Below are 25,493 nucleotides of genomic sequence, written 5' to 3'. Positions count from 1 at the left end.
ACGTGGTCTACATGTGTTTTGCAGGTGGTAAGTGTCTCCAAAAAGCCAATTTACAGCTTTATGATTTCACATACTAATAATTATGGGTGCGGGTCCACACTCACTTATAAGTGACTGGACAAGATTTGGACCAATCTCTTGAAGGTGCCCCCTTCTGGACCAGAAAAGCACACACCTGGGCTATTTTCAGCGGTTGAACTCTTATTACGGGGTGGGGGACTCCAGTTTTGGAGAGGCGCCTGCTTTCTAGTGCATGGGAGGAGCTGGTCGACTGGTTCTACAGCTTGCTACAACCATCTATCACTACCTACCGCAACGGAATTCAACCAAGGGTGTGGCCAAGGCTGGTCGACTTCATCGGGTGGCTGTTTTTTGATGCTGGCCGACTGTTTACAGCCCTAAGAAGCTGCTGGTCGGGGCATCCGGAGACAGGGAAGTGCTGGCCGATTTGTGGGAAAGACATCCTCTACTGATTGGAGACCATCTGGCTTGTGAACTGCTGCTGGTCGACTTCCCTTGTGGCTTCTGAGAGCTGGTCGACTTGCTCTGTGAGCCAGACAGGAGGAAGATGTAGATGCAAGGCTGTCCTGGCTGATGTGGGAGTGCTATGGGCTGTCCATGGTTGTCCTACATGTGCTTAATGCCGGGAATGCTCTCTAGTGCTGAAGATTGACATCAAAATTCAGCATATGTTTTGTTTTGTTTTCATACTATACTGGAAGAAATAGGTGCTAGCCAATGGTGAATCCTGGGCACCCCCAAAGTTGTATTCAGAAGCAGACTCCTTTTTAGTAATCTAACCACAAAGGGGGGGGGAGGGGGGCGGGGGGTCAGCCCATCTTCTCGCCCCTAGTGTGGTGTACTATGCAAAGTTGACATCTTTCTTTAATCTGGCATGCTTATGTGTTTAAGCAGTTTTCATGATTGATAAGATTTCCATGTTACAGCTGCCCTTCCGTTACATTCATTCATTCATAGTGCATAACACACCCTAGAACAGTCCCAATCAGCCCCATCTCTCAGCCTCAGTTTGCAACCTTCCTACATTGAGTGCATAGGCATTGAGATCGGTCATCAGGTACAGTTCAGCCCGACTCTTGGTCTTTCAAAGGTCTTGCGTTTGGCTGATCTACAATCCCAAGTCAGTCCTATCAAAGAACAGCGACTGACGACCTCGCCTGCGAGCTCCGCCTCTCCCCACCCCCCCCCCGCTGCTTCTCGCCGTCGCGCCCCCCTCTCCCCCCCGCCAGTCCACCGCTTTCTCCTCCGTCCTCTCCCCCGCCTCCTTCATTGCGCCCCTCCTCGCCATCTCCCCCCCGCCTTCTGCCTCGCTTCCTCCCCTGCCTTCGCTCCCCCGCCTCCCTCCTCGTTTCCTCTCCCGCCTTCTTTCCCCCCGCCTTCTCTTCCTTCGCCACCTTCCACGCTGCCTTCCCCGCCATTCCCCCCTCCGCCTGCTTCCTTCCCCCGTCATCTCTTCCCCCGCCTCTCTAACCCCTTCGCCTCCTTCTCCCCCGCCTCTCTTCTCTCCCCCGCCACCTCTCCCCCCTCCGCCTTCTCCTCCGCTGCGCATCTCTTCCCCTCCGCCTTCTCCCTCTCCTCCCTTCCGTCTCGCCCCTCCGCCCACCGCTAGCTCCTCCCCGCCTCAGCTCCCCCCCCCCTCCCCCCCGCCCCGCCCCCGCTATCCTGCCCTCCGCCTCTCTTTTTCCTCGCAGGGCTGTGTCCCTCCCGTTGGTGACCCCGGTTTCTGGCCTTTTCCCTCTGGAGGACTCCATGGAAGCCGCTCCGACTAACCCTGCCGATTCCGGTCTCCGTCTGGAGTTCACAGCTGAAGATCTTCAGTTGTTTGTTTCCACAGTTTCCGCTCTTGAGGCCTCCTCCTTGGTCTGCAAGATAGTGGGTAGTCGTCCGATGCGGAGAGAGCTTCGCGACCTTCTGCAAGGCAGCCTTGTTGGCGTGCCCGCCAAGATCGTCAGCGTAGATTTTTTGGGACGTGGCTACTACCAGGTGGATTTCGAGTCCCCACAGGCAGCTCAGATGGTGCTGGCTCGGAGCCCCATTGCCCTCCGCTCATCCCGGGCGTTCCTGGCGCAATGGACTCATGGTTTCGACCCCGCCTCCGACCCGCTAGCAGGCGCGACAGGTTTCCCCGTCACTATCTGCTTTCCTGGACTCCGTAGGGAGTACTTGCCCCTCTTGTCATCCATTGGCAAGGCGTTCGGGCAGGTGGTGGAGACGCCTCAGACAACGGCTTCAGTGATTGCTCGGGCAGCAGGACTCCCGGCCATTCGAGTTGTGGTTCCGTCACCGGAGTCCCTCCCGAAGACGATCCTTCTCCCTTGTCTTTCTGGAGGACATCTGATACAGCGCGTGGAGTATTCGGGCCTCCCCGGCCAGTGTTACACATGTCCGGAGATGGGCCATCTCGCACGCGCCTGTCCCCGTAAGGGGGTTCATCCTTCACGCTATGCCGCCTCTGGACCCCCTGCAGGAGACCCGAGGGGTGGCCATCCACCTCAGAGACCGGACATCCCTGGCTCGCCACAGCAGGCGCCATCATCTGACGAGCAGGCCCCGGCGGAGGATGCCGCGCAGACCCAGGAGGCTGGCGGATGGCAGGAGGTTCGCCGGCAGAAACGCCCGGCCCGCAGGGACCATCGCAGACGCCAGCAGGCAGCACAGGCTGGTGGACAGGTTGGCGGACAGGCGACTCCGGTTGGCGTACAAGCACCTACCCGCACTTATGCTCCAGTCAGGGATAGGCGGCCAGCAGGTCCCACCCCGATGGACGAGGATTCAGACTCAGTGCCCGTTGAGGCCGCTGGTGGAGCCTCCCACGTGGAGACCCTGCTCCCGCCTCCCCCCGCGGGGGGCCCCGCCCCCTCCTTGGAGCAGATTCCTGAGGATCCCGGGCTGCACTCTTCGACCCCCGGCTCCCCTTCCCCTCACCCGGAGAGCACTCCTTCCACCCCCCCCCTCTCCCCCCCCAGCCCCCCCCCCTCCCGCCTCCCCCGGCGGCCCCCCCTGACACCTATCCTCTGGCAGATGCCTCTCCATCCTCTCCTCGCTCTCCCCCCTCCTCGCCGCGAGCCCCCATCCCTCCCTCGGCCTCTCCAGGATACTTCGCCAGACCACCCACTGCCCCGGGGCAGCGCAGCTGGGTAGGCCAGAGCTCAGTCCAGCGGCTGTTCCACCGCCACTCCGGGCCGGTGGAGATGGCGATCCTTGCTTCGCCCGCCACAGAGTTCTCTCCAGCCTCCCCTGGGGGGCCCCCGCGAGTGATGGGGCTACCAGTGGATTACGGTTTTTTCAGGTGCCTCCAGCTGGATGCTGGCCCGTTCGAGACACTGGTCGCGCCCTTGCGAGTTTGCGTGGTGTGCCATCCCTCTGAGCCGTGGAAGGAGTTTCTTGTCTCCAGGATGCTCAGCCGCACCCCTTCTCTTAGCGGCCCCTGGACCCCCAGCATCAGGTGGATCTTTACAGAGCAGCGATCCAGAGGAGTGGGCCTTGGCTTCGAGGAGCGTTTTGCAGCTAGCCTTCTGAGGGCCTGGGCGCATCTGAGGCCGTCACTCTTCCAGACTCTCCCGGGCACCGATGAGGAGCACCTGAGGCAGCCTTTGATCTGGAACCCCTTGATTCGACTCCCCAGTGGCCATATGGTTGGATCGCGGTCTCACGTGTCGTGGGGCCCGCTGAGCTCTGGCCCAGCCCAGCCCAGCCCAGTCCCTAGACGACTGGATAGGTTTTCAGCAGCTGCCTCTAGAGGCTCAGGAGAGGAGACTCAGTGGGATGAGGGGCAGAGAGTTGATGAGACAGGACATTGAGGCGGCCATCCCCCGGGAGTGGCGGACCCCAGTACATGACCCTCCACCTCCACAGTGGATGGGTGTCTTTACTCGGCATGAGATCCTTCTAGCGGTCTGCGGCACAGCGGAGAGAGTCGCCCCACTCACTTTTGAGGTGGGAGAGGGTGGCCAACTTCAGAGGACACGACTAGATTTGGATGGGCTCCAGGGATGTATTCTTCAGAGGGTGCGGGTGGTCGGCTTTCATCAGAGACAGTGGCATGTAGACCCCTCACCGGCCTCGATAGGGGAGCACTATTCTTGGAGATTATGGGCTTGGGACAGCAGGCCTCTTATTCGCCTTCAGTGGGATCCAGGTGAGTGGTTTTGGCGAGATCCCTACTTGGCCCCTACCAGCCCAGGCATCCCCTTTTTTCAGTACACAGCGAGGCTGGGGCGGCGGATTCAGAGACACAGGATAGCGAGCACCCCGGCGGCAGCCGAGCATTGGCGGCGACGACAGGGGCTCTCCCCTGCCTTTCTTAGGGACTTCTGGCAGCGCCTTTGGGCCAGCTTCCGGCCCCGGAAGGTGACGCTGTTTCTCTGGCTCACAACGCATAGAGGACTGGCTGTGGGGGCTTGGCTAGCTTTTGGCAGTCACCCAGCGTCCTGCCCTCGGTGCGGCCATGCACAGGAGTCGCAGCGGCACTGCTTATGGGATTGCCCACAGGCACAGCAAGTCTGGCAGCGCGCTCTCAGGATGGTTTTTGCAGGCTCACCAGGTGAGATGCTGGTGATGTGGGGTGCAGTGGCTTGGGCCACGGACAGCGGCCCGGCCCTTGGATATGAGGACGTCCCTGGCAGTGCGACCATCCAGGTCTCTGACAGGGCGATGGCGGTGGTTCCGACGCCAGACTTCTCTTCGGCAGCCCCTCAGGAGGGGGTCGGGCACAGATGGGAGATGATCAGCAGCATGACGGCTTGGCACATATGGAGAGCCCGATGCAGGGAGGCCATTGACCGCCAGGCGACTCCACCGGCAGAGGTCATACAGGCCCTCTGGGTGGACATCATTCACACCTTGAGAGGACACTGGGGGAAACTCCAGGGCGACTCGGATCGCATGAGAGGGCGCCGCAAGGCTTTCCTCCGCACTTGGCAGCCTGGCCCTTTCCTCACCGCGAGGGGCGAGGATGTCACTTGGCACTACAGGCCTCCAGTTTGGCTTTTCTCACCTCCCACATGTACTACTAGGTAGCCCCCCCCCCCCCCCCCCCCCCCCAGAGAGCGGCCAGCCACGGGGGTGGAGCTCAGGTGTTCACTGTGTTTTTTATCCCTCCTTGCGAGGTGAGCTTTGTAGCCTTATGGCGTTTTCTCATTAACTAATAGAAGGATCGTTTTTCCGGAAAAAAAAAAAAAGTCAGTCCTATCATTCTCTTCAAAGATAATAAAGTATACTCCTAGCAATAGGAGGGGGCCCTTCAGAGGGTAATTTGGGACCCAATAAGGTGTACAGATATCTCTCTCTCTCTCTCTCTCTCTCTCTCTCTCTCTCTCTCTCTCTCATCTCTTAGAGTTTGGAGTGATAAAGTGGATTGCTATAAACTCGCAAAACTCAAGATAAAGAAGGCGGAGTGAGACTGTGTGACAAGATCCTTCTTTACGCATAATTCCGCTGCATGTTACAGCCAGGACCTATGGTGTATTGTTTGTCTATTATTGTCCCAATTGGGTGACGTGGTTTGGTCCATCTGGACCAGTCATAGGGCCGACCTATGATGCGACTAACCCTGGGTACTTTATATAGACAGGTCTAGTAGATGCCTCGAATATAGTGAGATATTGAGTTTAGGTCTATCTTCACTACATTGTGCACCCTTACTAGTGCATGACATCCTCAATTTTTCAGTGTCTTTCTAAATCGCCATCAAAGCTTCTTGCCGGAGCGTACGATATATACGAGTCTCCATACAGGGCGGTAATGGACTCCAAATTGCCATCGTCGTTGCGCTAGTGGAAACGATAATGGTCTGCCTTCAGTCAATATGACATCTGCCACTATGTAAATTCCTTTTTGTGCTAAAAAATAAGCTTTTCTTGGCTCAACCACTGGCAATGGCATATCAAATGCTCTGCTCCGATGCACATTTTCAGCTACCAGTGTGTTTCCAGGTGGTTCTAGCCTATGTGCCCAATGCAAATGTATGAGCATAGACTTCACGCCTTGCAGCAATCTAGAAGAGTAGGGGTAGCCTGGGATTTTTCCTTGCACCTAACCTACCAAGATATCCTAGTAGGAGAGATTTCAATGCCCAAAAGAATCAACCTTGTAATGCGCACACATTGCAACCAGCATCCAGCATCCGTGCCCATGGCAATTCTTGTTCCACAAAAGTTACTATCATGGTACTTTTCTGAGCCAGTACATGGTAATGCACATTCAAGATATTCAACCCACCATGCATTTTAGGGCTCCATACATGTAACATGCAGCAGAATTATGCGTAATGAATATTGGAATATTATGGAAAAAATGCCAAATAAATAGGATAAAATACTAGATGATATTCCAAGGCTTCCACAGTGGTCTATGTGGTCTATGTGCATATGGAATGAATTATATGCAAAATGCAAACATGATCTGATGCAAACCCTAAGGCTTCTATTGACTCTATATGCATGAATGATTCTCTCCAAGTGGGTTAAGGAACTTGACTGACTGACTGACTGACTCTCTAAGGCTGAGGAATGACCTACATAGCTCATGCCTGACATATCCTAGACTGACGATTACAATGGGGTCACAGCGTACGACAAATATCAAATCCTAAAGGATTCTACTGCTGTACAATGTTGCACTGATGATGAGCCATCTTGTCACCATGCACTACAGTGTAGAGTGCATGTGACATTTCCTCCTGCTTAGCTTGGCGGCAGGTTCACGGCTTCCAAGTAGTCCGCCAATAACTGGGGTACTCTTGAAAGAACTCTTCATCTAGCCAAACTGCTTCGTGCGTACCTCGATCTCCGAACTTTGTATAGAACTGACAGAATCGTCGATTGGAACCATGCTCCAACGATGAAGAAGGATCTGCTCAAGCTCAATGATCTCTAATTCATCTACCACGTCTGACTGTTGTTCATCTGAATAATCAAACACTTCTGGTCCAACACACGGTTTTAGACAAGAAACATGGAAAACATCATGCCTTGTCCAGCTGTTAGGCAACTTCGATTTCATGTAGACATCACTTAACTTTTTAACTATAGGAAAGGGTCCAAAACTATGGAAAGAAAGCTTGGGACAAAGTTTGCCCACCTGTTTCAATCTCTGTTTCGTGATATGCAAGTAGACCCTATCCTGTTACATGCATTGAGGTTGATCGTGATAACGCACAACAGGGCCTTCTTCATACCTTTATGTGGTAAGAATCTTTAGCATCAACTTTAGAGAGTAGAGAGAGAGAGAGAGAGAGAGAGAAGAATGAGAATGTAGAAGACGACACAGTATTGGGTCCCAATACCTGCTGAAGGGCCCCCCTGCAACAAGCAGGAGTATTTGCTCATATTATTCTTTGGAGAAATGTTGTACAATGCTGAGTACAAATGATATGAATGCCCAACACAAGGACGAGGAAGACTGTACGTCGGTTGAGTATCTAGCTCTCCCGAGGCTCTGTTGAAGACTCTCCTTGGGGCCACTGATGCAAGTCTAGATGGCTGTAGCCCTGCACATATGCTGGCTGAATGTGAAGAATGTCTTCCTTCTTATAGCCTAGAGTGCTTGGATGCTGCAAACTGAGTATATGCTTTGCTGAGAATACTTGAATGACTGAATGAGGACTAATGCACCTGTATTTATAGGTCTCCTTGCTGCTGGTCGGCCAGCATAGGGCTGTCGGCCAGTTCAACATGGACAAAAATACCCAACAAATAGCATTAAATGCTATTAACTGCTGCGCATGGGAAAGGTTGGGATTTGGTACTAGGTTGCGGTTGTTTAGACTTACCTCCGTTCATTCTCATTTCTTCATTTTGAGCCGGAGTCAAAGCCCGGTCATACGTGTTGGGTTCAAAGTTACAAACTGTGAACCGGATGTTGGGATCTAATCCACAAATGAATTGATCCATCTTGGCCTACTAAGATAACCCTAATTGTGGTGCTAAATTTATAACCTTACCGCAAAACTGAAGCATAGGTGACCCGTTCGGTCTGAGTCCATAGAACTCATCTGCCACGTTGGTCAAATACTAGGGAGGGAGAAATCTGGTCTTAACGTCATGGACAAAGAAATCCCAACAAAAAGTTGTGACACCTGTGATGGGTACTCACCTTTTCTCTGGTCACATTATGCAACTCCCGCTTTAGCTTCCTCTTCGAAGCTTGGGTGTTTGTGATGTACATCTTCACCAAGGTGTCCCAAGCCTCCTTAGGCATTTATGCATCCTGTATATACACAATCATAGAATCTGTCACACTGACAAACAACCAATACAGCACCTTTCTGGCTTTTTCATGCCATGATTTATATGCCCATATTATCATTATCTACTATATTATCATCATCTACTGGTGATCCAATAGAAGCAAGGACTACAAGCCCTTTAAGCTTTATTGAGTAATCATTTATACTCAACTTTCCTCTGGTCACATTATGCAACTCCCGCTTTAGCTTCATCTTCCAAGCTTGGGTTTTTAGGGAATAGGCAAAGGCTGAAGCAAACGTGGAGGCTTTTTGCCTATCGAATTTCACCTTCTGGCAAGTAATACATGCGTGTACATAAGCTTCAACGTCTTTACGCATGCTTGGCCAAAAGAAATCTCTCTCTATCATGCGTGTCGTAGGTAAAATACCTCTATGACCAGCGTAAGGTGGAGCGTGACATTCCTCCATAACCTTTGGACGCATATCATTCACCACACACAAGCAGTTATCCTTCATGAGATAACCCTCTTTTGATCACATAAGTGGCATGTGTGTGACCAGCCATCAAATCAGCCCAAATATGGCAAAAATTAGTATCCAAATGGTATAAATCATGCATGGCAGTCAAGTCCCCATGTGAGGCCACTGAAACGGTAGCCACATATGGCCTCTTGGACAAGGCATCTGCCACTACATTCTTCTTTCCCGGAGTATGTACAATCTGAAAATGGAACATAGAAAGGAAATTTGCCATTCTCATTTGCTTCTTCGAGAGCTTTGTTTGAGATAAAAAATACTTCAAACTTTGGTGATTGGTTTTGACTATAAATTCAGCCCAAGAAGATCATGCTTCCATATTTTCAAGGCATGAATTACAGCCAAGAACTCTTTTTCATAAATGTCCATATGGGTCTCTGCATCATGCAATCTACGGCTTTCATATGCCACTGCATGATCCGCTTGATTTAGGACAGCACCTATGCAATTCCCACAAGCATCACATTCCATCGTGAATGGCTTTTGTAAGTCCTGAATTATCAATATAGGCCCATATATGATAGCATCCTTGAGTTGGTAGAAGGCATCCTGCTCATCCTAGGTCCATTTGAAAGTGGCTTTCTTCTTTGTAAGCTTATGTAATGGCGAGGTAATCTTGGCAAAATGCCTTATGAACCTCCTGTAATATGAGCATAATCCAAGGAAGCTACGGACCTCATGCGTACTATGTAACTTTGGCCAATTCCGAATGGTTTCAACCTTAGCAGGATCCATTCTCACACCCTCTTTGGATACAATTTGCACCAAATAGTGTATCTCTGAGAGAACGAACTCACTTTTCTTGGCATTTATGAAGAGTTTATGCTTTCGCAACTCTTCAAACATTATGGCCAAGTGAATCCTATGCTCTTGCTCATTGTTATTTTTAAGTGGCTGTCCACCTTTTTTTGTGGGTTTGGAACAACCCTCTCTTTGCTCTTAGAATCTCCATTATCTTGCTTAATTTTAAGCACCAATTACTTCGTAGCAAGAGCAGATGCTGTGAGCTCCTAAACAGTAGGCTGGTTGCAATCGAGAGCGAAACTTCCTTTTCTTCTAATCTTCGGAGAGATGCATGAAGGGAGTAACCTCAAGCAAGACCTTCCAGAACTTGTTCACATATTGTTGCACACTCTCATTGTCTTTTTGCTCAAGTCTATCCCACTTTTGTGTGAGAGTTTGCTCCGCATTTGGAGGCAAAAACTTGGTATAAAATCTGTCCTTGAACTCTTTCCAAGTACAAATGTGATCTTTGGTATTCTTTTCGGTGATCCACCAATGTGTGGCTGTCTCCTTCAAGAACATACTTGCATGGTGGACTTTAGACTTCTCGGTGAAGTCCTCATCACTAAAAGCAATGTCAAATTGTGCCACAAATGCTAGCACCTTAGATGCATCGTATTCCCCATGAAAGGCAAAACTTGACAGATTTATCACCTATCTTAAACTCCTTGAGCTTTTTGGCATGTGACTCATGTTCTTCCCTCTTTCTCTTCCCCTTATCCAACGCGACAGCCCTCTCTGCATGAGCTTCATGAGCAACCAAAGGTGTTTCACGAGGCACGGTGGCATGTGCTCTATGAATCTGTGGCCCAGATGCATGTGACCTCCTTGAATGATGCGATGTCTCACCACGAGACAAATCAATGGGCAATGTTTTTCGGCTTGCATACCGATCACTCTCACCATGAAATACATGCTTTGAATCCACTAGGCCATCATGCCTTGCACTGGCTTCAACATGCACATACTTGTTTCCTCCCATCCCATGTGGAGTAGATGCATGGCGAGAAGTGACTGGCACCTCTTCCTTGTGCACATAAGATCTCAACCGTTGAGATGCTAGGTCACCAGGCTTCAAATGAGGTGGATTCTTGAACATTAACTCCCCATCCCCTTCCTCTTTGAGATCACCCTTTTGGATGAGATAGGAGAGTGCCAATTCCCTTGGCTTCTTACCCACCTTACGAGCCATGGACTCAAAGGTCATATCTACCATAGCATCAGCTTTCTTTGCTTCAATGACACTTTGCACATGAGGATCTTCATGCAAAAATTTCAGCTTTTGCTCCTTTGCCTGCAAAAGTTTCTTCATGTGTTCCAATTCAACCCTCAATGCATCAGGCTCATCCTCATGCATAGGCTCTTTTCCACAGGATGGCTGTCCCATCAAAGCATTGTCATAAACCCTCTCAAGGGACTTGTGCCTTCCCTGCAATGCATTAGAATCTCGAGAGGCACTTGATTGACCCCTTGAATTTGGCACTTCCAAAGGATTGCCTTGGTTGTCCATTGAGTCAAGTGTCTGTGATTGCTTTTGATTTCAAAACACCATGTCCCCTCTTGAGAAAGAGAAACGATCGGGCTCTGATACCAATGCAACTGCTCCTCACTCGAGACCAACCACAATCGGAAAACAAATGCACAAGCTCAGATCACTTAACTTTGACAATTAATGTACATCATAATCATCCACCAAATTTGAAAATAACAAAGCACAACTTGACACCACTACTGGGGCCGGAAAGGGCCGACCCTCCCCCCCTCCTCTCAATACAAGTTGTATTTCTTGGAGTGTTTGATGCTTACAAGTTTCAAGGGCTTATGAGCCAGATTCCTCCATTCATGGAGTCATTACAAATGGATCAAATACCATAAATGTTGTTGGTGAAGAACGATTTGTTGACGAAGACCGTGTCACAGGCAGTCTCCCACCTTCATTGGGCTAAGCACCCACACTACACTGGTCTTCTGGAACTGTGCACCAACAGGCACGCATGTACTACCACCTGGCAGGGTGATTCACCGCGGAGGGATGAAAACTTGGTACTCCAAATGAAGCTTTGCTCCCAAATTCCCAGGTCCATTGATCTTCATTGGCTCTCAAAACTTGAGAACATGGTCATGGCAAGCACAGGGACAATAAGATCTCATAGAATCCCAGTGAGAGAGATAGTAGGTACTCTATACACAAATCAAGGAAGAACAATAATAATAATTTGCTATATCAATATGTATGCAGCCCTTACCTTGTGGGAAAGAGAGATTGTCATAACCAGCTCCTGTATGACACAGCTCTTGTTTCAGTCCACCATATGAGAGAAAAAAAGCCGAGTGCTTCCGTCCACCGAATGGAAGAAAGAATCGAGTGCTTCAGTCCACCCACTTCAGTCGGCCGAGAGATAGAGAAAGAGAGAGACGGGTTCTGTTTTAGCACGCCCCGTAGAGAGAGAGACAGGTTTCGTTTCAGCACGTCGGGTAGAGAGAGAGAGAGAGACCCGTTTCAGTCGGCCGAGTGCTTCAGTCCACCGAATGGAAGAAAGAATCGAGTGCTTCAGTCCACCCACTTCAGTTGGCCGAGAGATAGAGAAAGAGAGAGACGGGTTCTGTTTTAGCACGCCCCGTAGAGAGAGAGACGGGTTTCGTTTCAGCACGTCGGGTAGAGAGAGAGAGAGAGACCCGTTTCAGCACGCCGGCAGCATGGGAGAGAGAGTGCCGGTTCCGTTTCAGCACGCCGATAGCTAGGGAGAGTCGGGTTGGCGAAGTCTCTTACCTCCACGTATAAGCCTTACGTGGCCTCCATCCAGTCTCCCTGTGTGTGTTTATTCTACATAGCAAGTCTTGTTTACACTAAAGTTACTTCAAATGAATTTTGGGCACCCATACTTATTATTTCCCATGGCCCATGGTTTAATGAATATGAACTCATAACCTTTATAAATGCAAAGGTTAACATTAGTTATAAATATAGCCTTAGAAAATGGGTTAAAAAGTATACTTACCACCTGTTCACATGCAGCAAAACACAGGGCAAGCTTCACGGCTCACTGGCAGGCGTCCCGGCTCAGTAAGTGGCACATCATAGCAGGCAGATACACAAATACAAGTCACGCGAAAACAGTTTCAGACATGCAAAGATGGATGCACGTGCACATGCAATGGACGAAATATTTCTTTCGGGAAACTTGTACAAAACATTCTAGTCGGGCACAAATCTAGCGCAATAGAATGTGAAAACCCTGGCCTTCCTATGGAGTAACAGTCCCATAGGCAAGACACGATACAAACACGGGTCCTTCCATGGAGTGACAATCCCATGGACAAGATACCGTCCTGGTCCATATGGCACGATCTCGGTCACACACGGGTGGCACGAAAGTGGTTCCCATCCATGTGACACAAAGTGACTGGCCCTTTCACATGAGACACTAGCTTGGCCTCATGTGAACATGGCAAAAATCTGGCCGCTCTATGGAGCGACAGTCCCATAGAAGTGGACCAGAAATGGAGATGGACCAAATGGATGGCCAAATGGTGAGAGTTGCAGCATAAATTTGGTTGTAAGGTAGTTTGTGCAAAGAATCTAAGTGTTGCAGGTATTGGCGGATGTGTGTGTATGTGACTGGCTCACACACAGTGGGATTATAACAGGTCTACAATATCGTTATTGAAGGTTGTAAATTTGCTACAAGTGCAGAAGGTGTTTGCAAGCACTGTTTAGCAAGTTGTTGCAAAAAAAGATGTTTAACAGTCTATCACAGATTGTGAGTGAGAAGCTAGACAAGAATAACTTCCAGGCATGGAACTTCAAGATGACCAATTTTCTTATGGGAAAAGGATATTGGGAGTTCATCATAGGTGATAAAAAGGAGCCGGAGATTGCTGGTGAAAATTTGACCTCTTAGCAGTTATAGGCATATAAAGCATGGCATGAAAAAGCCAGAAAGGTGTTGTATTGGTTGTCTATCAGTGTGACAGATTCTATGATTGTGTATATACAGGATGCACAAACGCCTAAGGAGGTTTGGGACACCTTAGTGACGATGTTACAACCACATAGCCATGGGAAAGCATTACTATGGACTTCATTATGGACTTGCCTAGATCCCCGCATGGAAATGTTTTTCCTTGCTCAGATATTTAAGTGTCACATGCACTCTGCACTATAGTGCATGGTGACAAGCTGGCTTGTCATCATCAGTGCAACATTGTAAAGTATTAGTACCTTTTAGGATGATAATTGTCGTACGCTGTGACCCCAATGTAATCCTCAGTCCAAGATAAGTCAGGCACGAGCTACGTAGGTCATTCTCAGCCTTAGACAGTCAGTCAGTAAGTCCAAGTCCCTTAACCCACTTAAAGAGATGCATTCATGCATGTAGAGTCAGTAGAAGCCTTAGAGTTTGCATCAGGACATGCATAGCATTCATTCCATATGCATGTAGGCCATCTAGACCATTGCAGAAGCCTTCAGATATCATCTAGCAGCCATCAAAATTTATCCAGTATTATTCCCATATTTTATAGCATTATTGGGCATTTTTTACATCATTTATATATTTTTATTGGACAAGTGCAGTCCGCCAGCCCTTTAGCTAGCCGACCAGCACCCCATGCCCATATAAATAGCCCAGCATATCATCCATTATTCATTCATATCTCATTCAACCTTGAAGCACTCAACACTTGGAGCCTTCAGCACAAGGAGCATAAAGCGATTGCAGAACTCAACACCTCATACCTCAACGTTTTCCTCATCAGCATCTAGGGGTATCAACGCTTGAGCAATTCAGCCTCTATGCAGTAAAACGCAGCATCTACAGCATTCAGCCTTCAGTCCCCTTTGCGTTTTCAGCATACATTCAGTTTTCAGCATTCAAATCTTCATCGTTTTGCTATAACCACTTGGTGAAGGTAAAACTCAGCATTCATACATAGCCTAGAACAATCCCAAACAGCCCCCCTATCTCAGCCTCAGATTTGCAGCCCTTCCTCATTCCATTGGAAAGAGTGCATAGGCTCGTGATTGCACATCATTGGTGCTTCTACAGCCCTGTACAGTTCAGCCCGACTCTTGGTCTCCAAAGATCTTGCGTTTGGCTTATCGTCAGTCCACCGCCGTCAGTCTCTTCAAAGTAATAAAGCAAATACTATTCCGGTAACAAGATAGGGGGCCCTTCAGTGGGTAATTCGAAACCCCCTATGGTGTGCAGTTTCCATCTCTCTCTCTCTCTCAAATCTCTTAAAGTTTGAAGTCTTAAAGTGGATTGCTAAACTCGCGAAACTCAGGATACAAAAGACGGTGTGAGCATTTGTGTTACAGGATCCTCAATTACGAATACTTCTGTTGCATGTTACATTGGTATCCGATTCAGCTTGTCCACACACAACGTATCCTAGCGTGAGGGCATCCTTGGATGGTCAGATTGCATTCCGGCACGACCACCGACTTCAGCATCATGTTTTGCGTTTTCAGCATACATACAGTTTTCAGCATTCATATCTTCATCGTTTTGCTACAGCCACTTGGTGAAGATAAAACTCAACATTCATATTCATTTACAGCAATCATACATAGCCTAGAACAGTCCCAAACAGCCCCTATCTCAGCCTCAGATTTGCAGCCCTTCCTCATTCCATTGGGAAGAGTGCATAGGCTCGAGATTGGACATCATTGATGCTTCTACAGCCGTGTACAGTTCAGCCCGACTCTTGGTCTTCAGAGATCTTGCATTTGGCTTATCGTCAGTCCATCGTCAGTCTCTTCAAAGTAATAAAGCAAATACTATTCCGGTAACGGGATAGGGGACCCTTCAGTGGGTGATTCGGGACCCCATACGGTGTACAGTTTCCATCTCTCTCTCTCTCTCAAATCTCTTAAAGTTTGAAGTCTTAAAGTAAATTGCTAAACTCGCGAAACTCAGGATACAAAAGACAGTGTGAGCATTTGTGTGACACGATCCTCGATTACGAATACTTCCACTGCATGATACATTAAGCATCATGGTATGCCTAAGTCCATCATTGGGGACAGATATTCTAGGACTACGAGCCTCTTTTGGAGGGCTCTATTTAACAATATGGACACTAAGCTTGAGTTCTCATTAGCCTATCGCCTGCAAACGGATGGCCAGTGTGAGGCTGCAAATTCAGCTATCTTGGATTTGTTAAAGTGTTATGTGGCAAATCAAAAGAATGCATGGGAGAACTATCTACCACATGAACTCAATGCAGCATTACCGATAACCTTCGATGGCCTCCAGGTCACAGCAATCCTCGACGGGGGAGCAAGAGTGAGCATTGTTACCAAACAATGCTAGGAAAAATGGGGAGCATCTGCCATGGATGACACAACATTACTGGTCAAACTCACTTACGGAGTCACTGCTAGACCCATTGGTCTATTGAAGGATTTGAAAATAAAGATCCTCAGAACTACCTTACACCACACCTTTGTGGTGAGTGATGAACTTTGGACGTCAGCCAGTTTCATATGACTGCATCATTGGGAGACCATTCATGAGGGAAACCAAAATGATCCATGATCAGGATACCGAAGATGTCAAAAAGGTGTCAAAAAGATACAATAGTGGTCCATGAGCCCCCTTTTATACTTGAGCCCATGACCATAGTCCTAGACCTAATCTAAAGTTGTTGCTTCATTACACCTTTTCATATGATTCCGGGGGTCATGCAACTCGTGTTTTTGGCATCCATTTGTTTCGACATATCGACATTTAGTCATGGATGTGATTTTTGTCTTTTGTATATAGCCTATTGTTGTATATGAAGTGGCTTACAGACTTGCTTTACCCAATCATTGGAAGTTTCACTATGCCTTTCACGTGAGTCTTTTACGGAAGTATGTGGGGCCAGATCCTGACAAGCCTGTCTCAGAAGATCCGCCAGAGGTTGATAAGCTTGAGGAGATCCTCCAGCCAAAGCAGATTGTATTCAACAAGGAGAGAAGGCAGTATACCAACTGGAAAGCTCTCCAGGAGATACCTTGTGAAGTTTGAACATTATTTACCCATTGATGCAAAGTGGGTAGATATGGCTTACTTTGTTGATTAGCAACTTTTGCGGGCATATCTTGAGGCTTTTCAATTGAGGTCAACTGTTTAGAAGCCACGAGGAATGTCACCATTTAGCCGCCTATTTGGTCCATCTCCATTTTTGGTGCCACTTCTATGGAACTGTCACTCCATAGAGCAGCCAGATTTGTGCCATGTTCACATGAGGCCAGGCCAATGTCTCATGTGAAAGAGCCAGTCACTTTGCGTCACATGAACGGGAACCACTTTCGTGCCACCCATGTGACTAGGATCGTGCCGTATGGACGGGAGCCTATATCTGTATGACCAGGACGGTATCTTGTCCATGGGATTATCACTCCATGGAAGGACACATGTTTGTATCGCGTCGTACCTATGGGACTGTTACTCCATAGGAAGGCCAAGGTTTTCACATTCTGTCGTGCCAGTTTTGTGCCCAACTAGAATGTTTATACAAGTTTCATGAAAGGGAGATTTCATCCATCGCATGTGCACGTGCATCAAACTTTGCATGTTTGAAACTGTTTTGCGTGACTTATATTTGTATATCTGCCTGCTATGATGTGCCACTTACTGAGTAGGGACACCTGCAGTGAGCCGTGAAGCTTGCCATGTCTTCTGACATGTTTTGCTGCATGTGAACAGGTGGTAAGTATACTTTTTAATCCATTTTCTAAGGTTATATTTATAACTAATATTAATCTTTGCATTTATAAAGGTTATGAGTTCATATTCATTAAACCATGGGCCATGGGCAATAATAAGTATGGGTGCCCAAAGTTCATTTGAAGTAACTTTAGTGTAAACAAGACTTCCTATGTAGAATAAACACACGCAAGGAGGCTGGATAGAGGCCACGTAAGGCTTATACGTGGAGGTAAGAGACTTCGCCAACCCGACTTTCTCCCTGGCTGTCGGCATGCCGAAACACAACCGGCACTCTCTCTCTCTTCCATGCTGCCGACGTGCTGAAAACGAAAGTCCTCTCTCTCTCTCTCTCTCTCTCTCTCTCTCTCTCTCTCTAAAGTGAAGATACCGATTCATCCCTCATCTAGTGGACTGAAGCACCCGATCTTTCTTCCATCCGGTGGACTGAAACACTCGACTTTTTTTCTCTCATATGGTGGACTGAAACAAGAGCTGTGTCATATAGGAGCTGGTTATGACAATCTCTCTTTCCCACAAGATAAGAGCTGCATATAGATTGATACAGCAAATTATTATTGTTTTTCTTTGATTTGTGTATAGAGTACATGCTATCTCTCTCACTCGGATTCTATGAGATCTTATTGTCCCTATGCTTGCCCTGACCGTACTCTACCAATGAATGTAAGTGGGCGTAGAAATTTGGGAGCAAAGCTTCATTTGGAGTACCAGGTTTTCATCCCTCTACGGCGAATCACCCTGCCAGATGCTAGTACTGGCGTGTCTGTTGCTGCACGGTCCCGAAAGACAAGTGTAATGCGGGTGCTAAGCCCCAGTGAAGGTGGGAGACTGCATGTGACACAGTCTTCATCAACAAATTGTTCTTCACTGACAACATTTATGGTATTTGATCCATTTGTGATCACTCATGAATAGAGGAATCTCGCTCATAAGCCTATGAAACTTATACTCATCAAATACTCCAAGAAATACAACTTGTATTGAGGGGAGGATCGGCCCTTTCCGACCCCAGTGGTGGTGTCACGTTGTGTTTTCTTATTTTCAGATTTGGTGGATGATTATGATGTACATTAATTGTCAAAGTTAAGTGATCTGAGCTCGTGTATTTGTTTTCCAATTGTGGTTGGTCTCCAGTGAGGAGCAGTTGCAACAACTTTGCACTAAACCAGAAATTGGGCATATACAATCAAAATCAACACTTCACGGAGTGAATGCAGCAAAAAACTTGCAGAACCGAAACGTGCCCGAAACGCATAAAAATTCAGTTACCTGCATTAACTACATACAATATAGTCTTGTTTCTTCACCCCAAAAGGATGCCTCAATCTAAGACTGACTTTCCTATCTGCCTATAGCTCTCACAACTACCGAAGGTGTTACTTCAAAATCAAAGAGATAAAGAGATGGAAATACCTTTACCCATGTACCGCTTCCTTGCTTGCCTTGTTCTCGTCTCTTGCTTGCCTCCTTAGTTCTCACACAAACCGAAGCTCTGATACCATAAAGAGAATGCAAGAAAGAGAGAGAGCTTGAGTCCTTGCAAGCAAACACATATGCACAAGAGAGAGAGAGTCACAAGAGAGATGGATGACTGAATTTTCTTCTATCTTCTTCTCTTCTCTACAACCATAAACTAAAGAAATAAGAGTACGTACTGGAAGAAAAAGTACTCTCCTACTATTACATACAATGGTCGGTCCATAGTGTGAACCAAACTACATGATCTAGCACTATAACTATACCATAACTCTAGTACTCCAAAGTGACTTGTCACACAACCTATCGTCCATTGGAGACATATCAACCATAATCTCACCAACCATGCCAGTGACATAAGTGCGAAAGCTATCACCCACGTGGATCATCAATGTCCACAGCACTAGTTGAACTCGATATCTTAACTAGGAGAGGGGGGGGGGGGAGGGGGGAAAGGAAAGGAGATAGGATTCTTAAATGTGTAAGCAAAGGATTGATAGGGCATCCAATAGGATAGTGAGGTACCTTGAATTCCCAATAAAATTGCAAATTGTTGGTCCCACACAAGTCAATCAGCAATATAGGGAGGTAATTTAACCAATTGAAAGGCCTCCTTCCCTCAGTCCCAGCCTCAGCACATAGCAAAACATCAGGCATCTTTAGAGCTCCACACCTAGCCTGAGCACGCAACAAAACATCAGGCATCTTTAGAGCTCCACACCCAGCCTAAGCACACCTTGCAAGGCATCTTTTCTGTGTCTGACAAAGGCAATACAAAATGTTTTATTTTGTTTCCGACCCTATTTGTCTGAGAGCACAGTGAGACATAACTTGCACTAGGAGGAAGAGTGCCATCTGGTGATTGGAATTCATAATTATTCGGTAAAGGTAAAATACTTCTTTGTGCTATTGTCCAACTTGAATACATTGGCACGTGCCCTCGCACCCCAACTGCCTGCTACTTGTTGTTTACCTTCATCAGTTCTATCCTCGCTAATAAGCTGAAATGTGTGGTGCAGGTATTTTTAAGCATCCCTTTCAGGTGTCTTGAGCTCCAAACACTCTTTGTGCTATGGCCACCTGGCTAATAAGCTGAAATGTGTGCTGCAGGTATTTTAAGCATCCCTTTCAGGTGTCTTGAGCTCCAAACACTATGTTCCAGCCTTGACATGAGCCCTTGCTTCTCTAATGACTCTAATGAGACGTCAACACCTAATGACCCTGTTTTTGTGAAGGTCACGTGTCTATTTGATGTGTTGAATCTCCTTTTTTTTGTGCGATGAAGTGTTTCTACGCTTTCTCTCCGCTTACCTCCTGTAGGTTGGTTAAAGGCCTGATAGTCAACATCACTTTACTATGAAGGAGCCAAAGTACCGGATATCCGACAGCTTTATGGACTTCTAGACATCTTTAAAGGCACATAGGAGAGGCTAGCATTGAAGAGCAAAGACAAGAGCTTGAAGGACACTCGCCCTGAAATACTTACAAATAGTACAACTAGCGGTTGTTCAAAACATACCTGTTTCTGGATAGCCATAGCTGATCGATTACTTCCGAATCGTCTGGGCCCTCCTTTGCTTTGGCTTCTTGTTGCAATGGCTTTTGCTTGGTCTGGTTCTGGTTTCCGCCGAGACAGTCTTGGGATCTTCGGCCTTGCCTCCTCTAGAAGACTACCGCTCTTTAAGTTACCACAAGTTGTTTTCTATTGCGGACCAAATTATAGTGACGTCAGGTGAATTGTTGGTCTTGCCTACTAATTCGTCAAAGGTTTGTTTGGTCAATAATCAAGGATCCAACCGCCGGAAATTTTTGATAATTTAGTGTGTTAATATATTTTGGGATATTTTATTTATTGTTGCAAATTATTATAAATACGCTAGTATATTGTTGGAACTTGCATGTTTAATTCTTAAATGTAATGTTAACGTTTGTGGTAGTTTTGTGAGCATTAGCTTTCAGTGTAGTTATGTTAGTTGTAATTTTTAAGGTTGGAATGAGCTCGTGTTGTTAGTTTGTTACTACTATTTATAGCCTTAATGTTGTATACATGTGTATATTTACTATGGGGATTATACCTTGACTTGTGTTAATGATGTATTTATTCATGTAAAGCCTGCCCCTTGAGATGTCTACATTCTTCTTTACACTCTTCAGTCTATTTGTTGATGAAGTGCGATGTTGGTCTTAGTAAGGGCACTCTTACGATTGCACAGTAGGAATGTGATGCCTATGTTTGTTTGGTAAATCAAATGTGTGAAAAAGCATGTATGCTTGTGTTGATGAGGGAACTTTAGCTTGGCAACTCGCAAGTGTTTTTTTTTTTAGTCAAGGTTATTTGGTCAATAACCTAAGGATCCAAATTTTTTATATTTTGTGTGTTTTATTATGGAATTTTTTATTTATTGCAAATTCATACAAATATGCTTATACTGTTGGAACTTGTATGTTGAACTCTTAAATGTAACATTAACGTTTGTGGTAGGTGTGTTAGCATTAGCCTTCAATGTAATTAGGTTAGTTGTAATTTTTAGGGTTGGAATGAACTCAAGTTGTTAGTTCATTGATGTTATTTATATCTATAGTGTTTTATACATGCCGCCTATGGTGATCTTGGTGAGGGCGCTAATTACAATTGCATGGTAGAAATAATGCATATGTTTGTTTTGCACGCGTAAATTTGGTGTGTGTAAAATTTTTTTTAAAAATGGGTTTGCTTTTGTTGATTGAGGAACTTTGGCTTGACAACTTGCTTTTGGCCCCATTCTTTGTTTGGCTTTACTCACGAGCTTCTAGCATCGATGTGAGGCCGCTACGATTGTCTCGTGTACTTTACATATTCAGTATGGGTTCCATCTCTCTAATCTTTATGCCATGCTTAATGATATTTCTAGGACTTTGTAGTCGGCTACCACGTACGATTGATTGGGCTCCTTATGCCACGGATGATCAACCTTGAAATACAATGCCAATGTTAAATTTAGACTTTAAATGTGTACTTTTTAGGGTAACAATGTATGATGATGTGAAGGTCTTGAATCACATGTTTTGCCATTAATATGGTTAGCGCCTACTATAGTCATTGTTTATATCTTACTATGGCTGTTGAAAAAGGTCCCCTTTAATGATGATTCCATGACAATATCATTTTAATAAGTTCTATTTTTTATTGATTAAACATTTAACATTTAGGAGTTACGTGTGTTGATGATGACAAAGTTTTGAATCACATGTTTAGGCTTTACTATATAAATGTTCAAGGCCTAATACAGTTTTCACTTTAGGTTGATTAAACCTCTAATTTTTAGGATTTACATGTGTTGATGATGACAAAGGTTTAAATCACATGTTTAGGCTTCTAGGGACTACTAAGGTTATGGTAGATGGTTAAAGTTCAATATATATTAATTAATTAAAGCTTGATATATATATTAGATAGTTAAAACTCAATATATATTAGGTGTTTAAATGTATTGTTTTGGATTCTATGTATAGTTTTGGATTCTATGTATAGTATTATCTCAGATATTGAATCATATGTATAACTTTATACAATTGTTCATTAAGCATTAAAGATAGTTCATGGCACATGGTTGTCTCTCTTACTAAGGACCATGTTCATTAAGCACTAAAGATGGTTAAAGTTCAATATATATTAAGTAATTAAAGCTTGATATATATATTAGATAGTTAAAACTCAATATATATTAGGTGTTTAAATGTATAGTTTTGGATTCTATGTATAGTATTATCTCAGATATTGAATCATATGTATAACTTTATACAATTGTTCATTAAGAATTAAAGATAGTTCATGGCACATGGTTGTCTCTCTTACTAAGGCACCATGTTCATTAAGCACTAAAGATAGGTCATGGCCCATGGTTATCCCTCTTTCTAAGGCACCATGTTTTTTGTAGGTTATTAATCATTAGCTAACTGTTTTTGGTGGAGTTTAGCACTAAAGATAGTTCATGGCATATGGCACCATTATTAATCTTTAGTTAACCATTTTAGTGGAGTATATGATCATTAGCACTTATGTATAGTGCATCACATGGTTGGTGTTTATTCTAGTAGAGATGATTAGGATTCTAATTATAGATGTTGTAACATGGCTGCCTCTTGTTTAAGAATGTAATTGAGATCAAGTCAAGGTTCAACCATGACTGAGGCCTCATTTGCAACTTGGGATGGCTTAATGTGCTTTTGGAATTGATAATGGTAGACTATTAATGTGTTGAATCACATGATGAGGCATTGAAATAGTAGATGGATTAAACCACTAAAACCTTATGCAGTGTCATAGTCAATACTAAATCTTGTAAATCTTAATAATGAGGATCTAAGATTTGATTTATTTATATACAAGTGGCATTTTTTGTAAGCTAATTTCAATTAAAATATATTTTTTGTTTCATTTATTGCTCATATGTGTACAAACCTCAACAAATCCTAAGAGTGCATGCTGCGTGTGAAATGCTCTTAGTAAAGGGCTCAACAATTGGTAATGAGGAGTGTGGACTGGCACTTGATTACGGTTAGGTGTGGAAATAGGAAGTGTGAAAGGTTAAAACAAATTTGTGGACAGGGAAAATTAGTGTGAACCCTAGGCTAGGACAGGGAGTGTGAAAAGAATTTAAAGTTAAACTCTCCTAGATGTGTCCATGTACCCTCAATATGCTTTGAAATTTGTTGATGTTGCAAAGCTGTAGCGTGCTTGATACCAATTGAAATGAAGCTGAAGATAGATCTGATACCAATTGAAATGAAGCTGATATGTGGGAAATCACCATGAAAGCTTACATGCAATTAAGATGATAATCACATACCAATTGAAATGAAGCTGATATATGGGAAATCACCATGAAAGCTTACATGTAATTAAGATGATGATCACATACCAATTGAAATGAAGCTGAAGATAGGTCTGATACCAATTGAAATGAAGCTGATATGTGGGAAATCACCATGAAAGCTTACATGTAATTAAGATGATGGTCACATATAAATCCATAGTACCTAAGTGATTTAGCCTCTCACTAAGAGGATGGAAATAGCCTTCCATAAGCCCAAATCTGTGTAAGCCAAAAAGTCTCCAAGATTTTCCAAAGGACCAAAAGGTCAAAAGACATTAGAAGGTCATCCAAATGTACAAAGTACATGGGCTATGTGCCTTTTATAGCCCTAATTCCACATGTATAGAGATGTCCTAAACCCATTCATGTGCATGTGCACCTTGAGTTGTCGTTGCTTCATTACACACCCATGGCAAATTACAAGGATGGTGGGGGAGGGATTTTTGCTGAGGGCGACCTCTTAGAGGCTTGTGATTGTGGTGGAGCTCCTTTACCATGCCTTGCTATAAGCTGAGGTCCAGGTGTTGGCATTAGTGGTGTTGTGCAGTCTGAAGGCCATCCTGATGCTATTGCTGTGGAGGCCTTCTTGAGCACTACTCCCAGTTTGGGGAGGGGGTTTGATGGGAAAGCAGAGCTTCGTGTGTGTGAAACAATCCTTTATATGTATGTGTGTGAACCACCTCTTAAGGCTATATTTTATGTGTGGTATGTAAGCAATGATGTCATACCTCATGCCATGTGTCATTGCCCCTATGTGTGTGACTCAGTGAAAGATAAGGCTCTAAGCCTACAAAAAGGCATTGTACTCAGTGCAGCATCACATCAACTAATCAAATCATTCTTTGAGTTGTGCAATAGCTTTGTCACATCCTCTCTCTACAGTTTGCTTCTCTCTCCCTCTCTCCCAATCTCTATGCCGTGGTTGTTTACCACCCACCATCATAGCCTATGTGCGCACCCTGATTAACCAATAATTTTCATTTGGTTTTTTAAACATTTCACAAGTGGTGTTCTTTTCTTTTATATGATGGAAAAAATAGTAACTCAAGAGAAAATTGCTTAGCTTCACATTTTAAAATTACAAATTATTATTTCCACTTTAATCTCATAAAAATGATAATCTCTTTGTTTAATGTAAACTAAAGTTACTCAATATTGATTCAATAGTAATGAAAGATACAAGAATGAAAGAATCTCTCTATTTAATGCAAACTAAAGCTACTCAATGTTGATCAAATAGTAATGAAAGATACAAGAATAGCACTTCCTAAACTACGCTCACCGTCAACTATACGCACACTAAGCACTTTGATTTAAATGCTTCTAACAACCCTCTTATAATTCTCACCATGGAACATAAATAATAATATGCTTGCTAATAGTAGGAGGACTTTGAAGCACTCAAAACGTGGTGACCAATTCATCATTCACTTTTTAGGACTATGCATTTGATTGCCAATAATTAAATTATAGAACCATGCACATTAAAAACATGTTGATATCAATTTAACATGTAGCTCTTAACCCAAAACATAAAATTACTCAAGTACATTGCATGCAACACAATAATACAAAAACCTAAAGCAATTTTCCAAGTAATTCAACATTAGTAAACAATATGCTTAATAGACAATGGATTGCATGTGGAAATTTACATGCTATCATAGTGACAATAAGAAAAGATTATTATCTAGTAAATAAGTAAACATAATACCTTAACTTGATAACTCTACACACTACCTTTAAATTTATAGAATGACGTTGCCTTATTTATTTCAATTTTTGCATATAAACGGCATCAATGGTTTACTTTAAAAATTTCATGACGTTTAAAATAGTGCAACAACCTTACATAAATGTAAACAATCATTAAATAATTTAAAACACAATTTCCAAAAAATAGTTATTTAATCA

General features: G+C 45.0%; 1 protein-coding gene across 1 annotated transcript in view; it reads right to left on the bottom strand.

Moving 5' to 3' along the window:
• Positions 1-25,493, bottom strand: part of LOC147631440 (uncharacterized) — a 111,056-nt gene that overhangs the window by 75,137 nt on the left and 10,426 nt on the right. Inside the window, exons 2-3 of the mRNA XM_086809188.1 lie at positions 20,243-20,425; positions 19,249-19,401 (exon numbers count right to left, since the gene is read on the bottom strand). Coding sequence (XP_086665314.1) covers positions 19,249-19,401; positions 20,243-20,425 — 336 coding nt within the window. The remainder of the gene's footprint in view (positions 1-19,248; positions 19,402-20,242; positions 20,426-25,493) is intronic.

This window comes from Cibotium barometz, chromosome 15 (assembly GCF_041138505.1).
Source record: "Cibotium barometz isolate CiBa-2024 chromosome 15, ASM4113850v1, whole genome shotgun sequence".
Lineage (NCBI taxonomy): Eukaryota > Viridiplantae > Streptophyta > Polypodiopsida > Cyatheales > Cibotiaceae > Cibotium > Cibotium barometz.
Note: the sequence above shows the minus strand (reverse complement) of the source record. Positions and strands in the feature narration are given on the sequence as shown.